The sequence below is a fragment of the Primulina huaijiensis genome, chromosome 7 (genome assembly GCF_012295235.1).
Source record: "Primulina huaijiensis isolate GDHJ02 chromosome 7, ASM1229523v2, whole genome shotgun sequence".
Taxonomy (NCBI): Eukaryota; Viridiplantae; Streptophyta; class Magnoliopsida; order Lamiales; family Gesneriaceae; genus Primulina; species Primulina huaijiensis.
The window spans coordinates 23566499-23576683 of record NC_133312.1 but is presented as its reverse complement, the minus strand read 5'-3'; the positions used below and the strand labels follow the sequence as shown (position 1 = coordinate 23576683).

Below are 10185 nucleotides of genomic sequence, written 5' to 3'. Positions count from 1 at the left end.
TATTAAAAAGAAAAACTTGGAAAACTCAAAATATGTAAATTACTCGTAGTAGTGGACTTGACTTCATCTTCCTAGTTACTTGGTAGCAATTACCAGACGTTCATTTAATATCAAACCCGAATTGAATTACACTGGAACGTCACCGAACACGTTTCATCCACCGTGACAGTGTAGTTATGCACAGGTTTGATCAGAAACAGAGGTAAATGAACTAGCAATTCACAGACACATACGCTGTCAACTTCTTTTAACCACCTACAGCACTCTTCGATAGGTGTCTCTCTGTGCCTATGACCCCTGTGCCTGTGGCCATGACTCGAATGATGTGGACTGCCTGATCCATCAGGAGATGGGGGATTAGGAGGTGGAAGTGGTGGAGATGGAGGAGCCGGTGGAGGGACTGGCATGTAGGGCAACTTGGAGCATGCATGATTTACCAATGCAAACTGTGATGCACAAAGTGGTGGGCGATTAAAAGGTGCCCATTGGCCTTTTGTCATTGGATGTAGTACCAGAAGCACCACTGCAAGCAGAGGCAATTTGAGAGCGATGATGGATCCATCCATGTTCTTCGAACTTCCTCACCAAATCTGCAAAATGTGGAGAACAAAAGATATGAGTTAGAAGTAACCCTGCCCTCCTATGTATGTAATTATTCATTCATAATCTTTCAATGCTTCTTTCAATTAGGTATGTTTCTAGGTTGACAAAGCAACTAAAAAGACCAAGAAAATGAGTCAAGTGTGACGAAAGATTATTAAACTAATAATATCTAAGAAAGTATCATTCATATTATGTGAGGCATTATTTCTTGGCATAGTTAGTTACCATATAGGTTCCACGTTAGAAAATCCGAGAGGGAGAAAATCTTGATATTCATGTATAGGTTATAAATTAAAGGAGACCTTTTCAATAATAAAAAACCGATTTACAATCCAAAACCAGCAAGAATACTCAACATTGTTAGATCTTCAACCGTGACAATATCATCTCAAGAGCTAAAGGTGGAAAAAAATGAACCAATTCTTGGAGCACATGTTATTTATATAGAACCACCTATCATTTAGATAAAAAAAAATTAACATCATGGTCTCACTAGGATCAAATTCCAAGAATTACCCAAACCAAAGTTTACATATCTAATTTGAAAGTATAGGATAACTTGTAACATTCTATAAACCAACATATTTAATCAAGAGAATGAGGTGGCATCTGGCATAATGCCTTGGCGCAAAGATATGGAACAATTATCGTATATAAAATAAAGTTTTGGATTGAATTAGATTCTTTACATTTAAAATTAAGCTCATAGATTAAAATATCTAAGCAGAATACCACATTTAATCAGAAAAATCTCTTCCTCTCCTCAATCAGCTTCCGACGAAACAAGCATTTGAGATGCAATATTTGGAGCCCGCAAAATTTTAAAGTTAATAAATCTTAACAAACTCAATTTTCTTTTTTCGATTTTTGGGAAGCAACTACTAGAAGTTCTCACAACTGATGCAAGTTTACATTAAAGACAAAGTGATCTAAATTTAAGACAGTTCCCACCAAAAAGATTGAGAAATACATGCCAGGCATTTCAACAACAAAGAGCATCCACCTCTCTGGTATCAAGCAACTATGCTGAAATTGGAAGGGGGAAAATTAGACCTTGCCTTGTTTAAACAGTGCAACAATTTTGCATTTCTGTGCCAAGTTTGTGGCAGTTCAATTCTTTGCTTCTTTCTGCCATCAATTCCAAGTTCTTCCGGACCATTTCTTTCTGCAATTTCAGCTGATCAGCACGCTGTTGCTGCCCCTCATCCAGCAACTCAACAAACTTATCTCTTATTTCAAGAAGTGGATCGCGATCAATTAACTCCTCACCGTTATACGCTCCCCTAAGCATTGCAGTATGAATCCCACCCTTACGCGACAAATAGAAAATCCCTGAATGTCTCGTGAACACACTCGAGAATGCATTAGAAAACCTGTACTCTTCGCAAAACTTTCCCAAGATCGGGACAGGAACCCTCTTATAAATGGATAGCGAAAGCAACTCGTGGAAAACCCCTACCGATCTCTTCTCCATCTCAGGAGAAGCCTGATCCAAATGTGACACATCATTGTAAGGCGAAATGTAAGGAAGCTCTATCCAATCCCTAACCCACCCTCTCATTTCCTTCTTGAGTAAAAAACCACGGGGCAGCTTCCAGTTAAATTCAGGCCTAACACGGATGCCCGTCAAACTTGATTCCTCGTCCGCCTTCTTCTCAATTATCGATTTCGCAAACTCGTCATTCCAAGAAACCAGCTCAAGAAACGATTTTCCCTCTCCAGGAGCACCATGTAGCCGAAAAGATTCGGGATACTTGGACACCAATCTCACTAAAAAATCATTCGGGAAGCCAAACTCTCTCTTCACCTCAACTAATTTATCCGCACTAACGACCCTATCCTTGGCCATCATCAATAATTTACACAGTTTCGACACGATCAAGATCTCATTTTCCTCGTGAATCCTTTTCTCTTCTTCCAAAAACCTGTTGATCCTATCACTAGGACGAAGGAAATCAACTAAATCAGATTTGGGCCTAATCCGATCCCTATAGATGTCGAATAAACCCGGGTACCGGGCAAGGAAAACTTCGATGCTGACAGGTAAACGGAGCCTCTCTCGGCGTTTCTCCAAATAGCGGAGCGGAATGACCTGTCCCGGTTCATTTAGAACCTCCCGAACAACCCGCGCGCAAAGCCGCCATTTCTTGTCGTTTTCAATTGCTTGGTCGAGTTTCGGGTCCTTGCGCCACACCACTTTCAGGCTTGAAATTGAGGCGGTGAACTGGAGTAACGATAAGAGCACTAGCCCTTGGGGATTCGAGAAAGCAAAAGTTGCGAGCTTTGATCTTCCAAGCATTTTGGTGAAAAAATTGGGAACAAGCCCAGTACTAAAGATCTCATTAATTTCTAATATAAAAAATAATTTAATGTATAATATCATAGTATTTTTCTTTAGATTAATATTTTATTAGTATTTAAACACAAAAACTTCAGTGTAACGATCTTACGAATCAATTTTGTGAGATAAATATTCTATTTAGATCACTCATGAAAAAATATTATTTTTATGTCAAAAATATTTTTTTATTGTAAATATGAGCAGACTTGACTCATCTTACGAATAAAGATTTATGAGAATGTCTCACAAAAGACTTACTCATATTTAAAAGAGTTTGTTTCCTAATGAAATATTACTCTACTAATAAAAGAGTTTGTAATGACTCAGGTTCGAGTCCTCCCACCCTCTAGAATATGATTTTAAAAAAAAATTTATTCTACTTATATTGTAGAAATTTATTCAACGAATCCTATCAAAATCAAAACAAGCCTATATAATTGAAGAATAATAGTTGTACAAGAGATAAACGAGATGAACGAGATACGAGAGAACATAGATAAAGCTCGAGAGAATTTTCTAAAGAACTCACAAAAACAAAGCATCATTGTTTCACTTTATTGTCGTGACGTGTTGGACACTTGAAAACAACACCCATATAAAGTGTTAATTGAATAATTGTTTTGAAGCTCCAAATTTCGGTCACACATATTTACATTCTTATGTTTTGGTTATCTTTGTTAGTGATATTTTAAGATGCAATTTACTTACTTAACTTGTTAAGAAATAGTTTTTCATTTCTTCACTAGTATTGGTTCTATAAAATCGATTTTTTTTAGTGATTATTTATCTCTGAAACATCGCACAAGTATGTTCACTTGTATATAATTATCTCTATGTTATTTTTAATTAAGTTATTTATTTGTTTGTTATATTATTCTGTTGCATGTTGTTACAAGGTGTTATAAAATCCGAGACAACTAGTACATATTATACACATGATAGTTACTATTATGTTAAACAAAATTCTTTCATTATCGACTGTGGTCGCATGTTCTGCTCAAATAATTTAAATTTTTTTTATCAGAAGTGCAATATAAATTTTCTTGATTCCATATGTTTATCTTCCCAAAAAATGCTAAATAAAACTTGATTTATTTTATACGTGACACCCAAATACCAGAACTCCACCAAGACCCTGGTCATACACATATGCATACATCAATACCGCAAGAGCTTCAAATCATGACAGACTCAAGAATTAAGTCGAAAAAACGTTTCGAGAATCAGTATCTAACTTAAAAAAGAAGAAGATGGAGTTTAATGGTTTTCTACTGAAAATGAATGATAAATGTCGTCTATCACCGCCCTTCAATCATGCCAGCATAGGAGCAACATTGTGCATCTCCATATGATGTAAAGGCGTGCTCGTTGCTGTCTGGTTTGCTTTGAACAACGCTGAAACGATCTGACAGACCCGACTTTGGAACTTCTAACTAAAGAAACCAAACTCGAAGCCATGTTTATGCAAAAACTGCAGTTTTCTCTTGATATATGTTTCAGAGGAATAGGGTAACCTATGTAGTAATGAACTATACATTTTTCCTTTATATAGTATGAACGAGGGAAGAAAAACATGACGATGACAAAGCAAAAGTTGTAATCTTTGTCTCCTTTGCCTGGCCCACAAGGAAAAAGGATTGGTCATCAACTTGAAATTGTTAGTGGCCATAATTGTTTTGAGTCTGAAATTAGTTTTTTTAAGTATATTTTAGATGAATACTGCATTTGCTGGAATTTATGCAAGCATTAGCCCTTTTCGTTGTAACAAACTGTATGCATTAAGAATAAAAATGGGAAGAATAACTATACTGAGTCTTGCAAGTAATTGAGTATCAGCACCCATTTCAACAAATGCAACTTCTATTTCTAACTGTGGGAGTTTTTGCCACCGGCTGTCACATTCACAAGCGCCTTGCAATTCCAAGAATCGTTAGCATTGGCTAGATTTGGAGCGATTCGTGGTATTTCTGATCTTCTAGTAGGGTGGTTAAGAGACCGTAATTGTTGGGGATAGTGTCCTTAAAGAATTGAAATAAGATATTTTTTTTATTAATGAAAGCGACATTTATAATTGAACATGTTTGCATGAAAATGTTATTGTCATTAATATCGTAGCAAAATCCCTAGTTTATTGAATGTAATCATAATTTTAGTATATATAAGAGTTATATATACAAGATGATTAAAATTATGGATAATAAACTTAAATTAAGTCAGTGATGAATTAATTAAAGTATGGATATTTAATTAAAGCATCAATAATGTGGTATTCGGATCGTCGATGTTGTGACATCTAGATGGAAACATTTACATATAATGAGATTATGTATGACTTGGACTAATTTAATTAGTCATTTCATAATAAATTCCGTTGTTACTATGAAATTCAAATTAAATCATAAAGATGATCATATATGGACAAATCTTAATCCTGAAGTGATTATAAACTCAGGTTCATTTCAATATGATTCTTAATTTGCTTGTTTAATGTTTGCGATTGTTCATTCTCAATACTTACATTTTAGATTTATATTTGAAATGAATGGCTAGGAATATGAATTCACATACATGGAATCCATTCCTTCTTGCGAGAAGTAGAAAGACGATTCCCTCATTTGTTAATTCTGGAACTGAGTGATGGACCCAACTAATTTATAATCAAGTTATAAATTGAACCACTCACTAGCGAATTAATGGTAAATGAGGATAAGAAGTAATTGAAGAGGTAAACGGAAAATTCCTAGCTTTAGTTACGAATTGTCTATGGAAGATTAATCCATATGTAATGATTATATCAATGAACTACTCGATTTTGTAGAGTAAAATATTTCTTAATGAAGAAGACTGCAATTCCATAATTTTAGTGGAGTAATTAGGGAATTAATAAATTAGTAAATTAATTAAAGAGTTTAATTATTTATCCAATTTATTGGAGCTTCTAATTATGAGTCCATGATCCCCGATACGCCTTTCCAAATTAATGACGAGCTAGAAATGTAATTTAGAAATCACATGAAAAATTGTTTCCATAACTTCAAATGCTTGGAGCTAAATATAATTAATTATGATATTAATTATATTAAATTATAATTATGAGATAATTATAGATTTGAATTATTATGATAATATTCAAAAGATGTTGATAATATCTTTAATTTATTGTGAATAAAATTTAGATATTATTTGCTATCTGAAAATAAGTTAAAATAAAATTCTATTTTATTTTGATAAGATACTAGAAATCTTATTTAATATCTTTAATTTATTGTGAATAAAATTTAGATATTATTTAACATCTAAATAAGTTAGAATAAGATTCTAATTTATTTTGATAAGATTTTAGAAATCTGATAACTTTTAAAAATAGTTTTAAAAGGCATAAAATATAATATTCAAACCAAATCAAATCTTGGCAATATCTTAGATGATATGGTCGAATTTTGGAGTCCCAATTGGAATTAGATTTGGACTCTTGGTTTTGAATTAACATAAATAAGATCCTAGACGGTCTCTTAAAAGAATAACATTTTCTCCACCTTTTCATGAGTTGAAAATAAAGTAGAGAACAAAATAAAAATTTGATTTCTGGCATTTGCGTTTTTTTTGAGTGCCCACACACTCCCGTCGATAGGAAGGATCGCATTGGAAGGCTGTGATTTATACGCATATTGGATTTACATAAAGGAGAAAAACTAAAAGAGGTTAGTCTTCTAGTAAATAGTTTTGTTTAAATTCATCAATAATTTATATTCATATGTTCGATTATAATTTATGAAATTATGTAATCGCTTCCGCTGTGTTTCGATTTGATCGAAAATAAATTTTATAGTCAGTATTTCTTCGGACACTATATATAAAATCCAACGGTAATATCTTATACGTACCGATACATAATCTTCGTAAGGATCATGCATCTCTAATTGGATATCATACCTGCCACACCAATGCCGTTTTATTTCTCTTTGTATTGAGTATACTATTTTGCGATAATAGCAAAAATCTTTAATAATACTTGGTGTTACATCCGCAATCACACTATCTCTACATCACTTGTCCTATTATGAATGTGCCAGAGCAATCTATAAATAAATCAGACACCTATGAAATATTCAGTTAGAAAATCAAAAAATATCACATCATGAAATGAAAAGGCTCTGACATTGTGCGGTGAACAAGCATTAAGTGACAAGCGAAAATTGCTGCGACATTAAAAGCTGTATTCTAGAAAATCTGTGGTTTGTTGCATGTCTTGCTAACATTGATACAGATGAGATATGCTACAATGGATAAAACATTATTGACAGCTCCATATCAAAAACAAAGATAGCCTACCCAAGATACATCTTGACGAGTTGCTTGAGCGAATGGCTCACAAGATTCATCATGAAGACGATACATTGCTGTATCCCTGAATGTTAAGAAACATGAAAAAGATTAAACACAAGTAAAGTGTAATACATCATGATAGGTATAATTTGCATCTGGAAAAGAATGTCCAGAAGTGAGAACATTGAAACACGGGAAAGGTAAAATGCATTATTGTAGGTATAACTTGTATTTCACTTTTCAAACGTCGTCACTGTTTTTCTTTTATTTATATAAAACCTTCATTTTGTTAGAAGTTATAGAGCATGATCAAAGCGAGAAATGACAAGAGTAACATAGTACTAAGTCTATCCAAGGACTTTTACAAAACTTCATTGCCAGGACAGCTAAAGTTTCCCCCCACCAAAAAACACAGAACTTCAAATTCATTTCATACTTCATTTCCTTCTTTGCTTTGGAGGACAGTCGTGCACTTAGAATTTGAAGTTTTTTGCAGAATTTTACTATCATCTATACTATAGCAGATTTGTTCCTCATTTAGAACTTATGCTCGAATATCTTGCTTGCGAGAAGAATCAATTAGATGTTGTGCTATGAATATGGTGATGCAACCTTGTAGTGACCATGTGATGAATTCACCTCAGCAGATGATCAAGATAATTCATTTTCAAACTATTTAAATCATGTTGAACGCTATGCCCCACTAGAACTTGAGCTTTTACACCATTCAATCGTAATCTCCCAATTGACTCTCCATTGTAGAGTATCTGGAGAATTTGATTTCGCACTTCCTTAAGTGGCATAGCATCTCTCAAATGGTCCTATGTGATACCCGTGACATCATACCTGACGCAAAAGTTTTGTTTAGAACCACAATCGGTGAGCTTGGCTACTAACATAATCATCAATGTCTCATGTATCCTTTAAATATAAAAAATGCACAGGACATAGATACCTATAGTTAGTGATTGGAATTTGAGGTACCACGTAAGTGTCGAAAATTAGCTTCGCATCCTCATCAACAAGGCATACCGTTAGACAGAGATCAAGCGATCCATCACTTCCACATCCAACCATTTCACAATCCATGGCGACTACCACAGGATGAATAACATTTTCAACAATAGCCAGAGGATCATGAATTTGATAATCCACGTAAGGATTCATCATCGTTGTTCCTTGAATAACAATATGTAGAGTATAAAATTCATATGCATCTAATAAATAGAGACCAGTTTTTGGCAGCTATTCCATTCCATCAGAAACCAGGAACCAAGGTTCCTACAACATCAAAGATGGTGTCCCATTTTTTTAAAATAATGGATCTACTTTCCAAAATCACCTTCTCACACCAACTAAATTTCCGAACAATTAGGAACTTCAACTGCGGACAAAAGGATACTGTTGCTCTAGATATTCTAGTCAATTGTCATGGTAGTAAATATTTTTGTCAATCACCCAGAAGACGAGCAGGGGCGCAGGTAGGCAACATAACTCCTGGTGTTCATTGAGATGGACTGGGCTATCAAAAATTCTCACGCAGACTTTGCAACCTCTTTCAGCAAAAGTTTTTGAACATTTCTATTGCTCGTGGATCTAGATGTTTTAACAACATACTATGAAAAACAAGAACCAAAATCAACATAAACATATTATTCCAATTGAAATAACAACATATTTCACCAATTATGTGCTCCCTCAGCGATTCAAAGGATTTGCAGTGCTTTTGACACACCCCACATTTCGGCTGGTGAATAGAGTGAGAAGAGATTTTCATATGCGCGATAAGATGCTCCTTTTTCTTGTATTGTTTGAAACATGTTGCGCATTTATTCATAAGTTACACTCAAACCATATCATGGTCCAATAATTGAAACACATGTTAGAAATAAAGATTTAACTATCTAAATTTGATCAAATCAAGTTTTAGTTATGGAATAAAAAGTTATATTCTTTTAAGACGTAACACGAGAAAACCATAATTTGATATGGATAAAGAATTTTTGAACTAGAATATGCAACATAATCACGGTATCGCATCGTACATTCATATCTCACTGCATCTAAGCATGAGAGAGCCAAAAAGAGATTAAACTATGGAAATATTCTCCACTCTGTCCTCCAGAGTTTTTTATTTATGTAATATTCATCACAATCTTACCTTAACATCAATGAACAGCAAAAAAAAAAAACATCTTTGGAAAGATTCAACAGGCCATAATAAATTATGTCCGAAATCAACACCAAAAAAAAATATATATATATACATAGCACTCAAAGTCTCAAGGTGTGTTCCTACCACAGAAAAAGCCTTTTCAAATTTCGCATTTTCATCAAGGATAAAGCCAAAAGCAGGGTCAAGTTTCCAGGTCTCAGTATTTGTCACCTTTAAAAGTGTTGTCACACTCAAAACATCTCATCTCACACAAGTCCTTTCAACTTGTTTCAAACAGCTTTCAATTTCCTCAGGAAAATAAATTGACATTCCTGCAATGAAGAAAGGATTAATATCCTTGAATAGGATATCTTCTAGAACACAAAACACATCAATCCATTCACATCCTTTCCCATGAAAAATGAGACTACAAATTCTCCTCTCTCTTACGATTCAAACCTAAAGAATCTAAACAAAGATTCATTCTTAACCTGAACTTCACTGACCCACTGAAAACGTGTATGCACCACAAAACATGATCAGAAAGATCTACATTGAATTACATTATTATTATTATCAGTTGCCTCAGGTGTGACTACAGTCTTTGCCGCCATCATTCAGGAGTTTGGATCAACTAGATGGATATCTGGTACCCATGTACCACTATACATAATTACTTTCCATTTGTCTCAATAAAATAAAAAGAACTTAACTAAACACTCAAATGGAAAAACTCGAATGAGATACATTATAATGAGAG

The 10185-nt window shown here is 34.0% G+C and overlaps 3 protein-coding genes across 5 annotated transcripts; all 3 read right to left on the bottom strand.

Annotated features, from left to right (window-relative positions):
* Window positions 1-18: 18 nt before the first annotated feature.
* Window positions 19-566, bottom strand: LOC140981222 (uncharacterized). The gene has a single exon (XM_073447550.1). It carries the CDS (start codon window positions 564-566, stop codon window positions 111-113), a length of 456 nt encoding a protein of 151 aa, XP_073303651.1. The 3' UTR covers window positions 19-110.
* LOC140981221 (protein WHAT'S THIS FACTOR 1 homolog, chloroplastic-like) lies at window positions 469-2942 on the bottom strand. Its single transcript, XM_073447549.1, has 2 exons — window positions 1657-2942; window positions 469-590 (listed from the first exon to the last, which is right to left on the bottom strand). Exon 1 carries the CDS (start codon window positions 2900-2902, stop codon window positions 1667-1669), a length of 1236 nt encoding a protein of 411 aa, XP_073303650.1. The 5' UTR covers window positions 2903-2942; the 3' UTR covers window positions 469-590; window positions 1657-1666.
* Window positions 2943-4679: 1737 nt separating this feature from the next.
* On the bottom strand, window positions 4680-9239 carry LOC140981713 (uncharacterized). 3 transcript variants are annotated; one of them, XR_012176118.1, is made up of 4 exons: window positions 7910-9239; window positions 7277-7352; window positions 6825-6877; window positions 4680-4962 (listed from the first exon to the last, which is right to left on the bottom strand). XR_012176118.1 is itself a non-coding variant. In XM_073448125.1 (4 exons), the coding sequence occupies exons 1-3, from the start codon at window positions 8438-8440 to the stop codon at window positions 6872-6874; spliced, it is 297 nt and encodes a 98-aa protein (XP_073304226.1). In that variant the 5' UTR covers window positions 8441-9239; the 3' UTR covers window positions 4680-4962; window positions 6825-6871. The 3 variants fall into 3 exon arrangements, 1 of the variants encoding a protein (XP_073304226.1); XM_073448125.1 differs by having other exon boundaries at window positions 8226-9239; XR_012176117.1 differs by lacking the exons at window positions 4680-4962; window positions 6825-6877 and having other exon boundaries at window positions 6968-8116; window positions 8226-9239.
* Between the last annotated feature and the right edge of the window lie 946 nt (window positions 9240-10185).

What these genes read in the sequence shown, in the direction of transcription:
- LOC140981713 (XM_073448125.1), bottom strand. Translation starts at nt 8,440, where the DNA reads ATGATGAATCCTTACGTGGATTATCAAATTCATGATCCTCTGGCTATT. An exon ending in ATTCCAATCACTAACTATAG is followed by an intron (nt 7,353 to 8,225) that starts GTATCTATGTCC and finishes CTTAACATTCAG; the next exon opens with GGATACAGCAATGTATCGTC.
- LOC140981221 (XM_073447549.1), bottom strand. Translation starts at nt 2,902, where the DNA reads ATGCTTGGAAGATCAAAGCTCGCAACTTTTGCTTTCTCGAATCCCCAA.
- LOC140981222 (XM_073447550.1), bottom strand. Translation starts at nt 566, where the DNA reads ATGGATGGATCCATCATCGCTCTCAAATTGCCTCTGCTTGCAGTGGTG.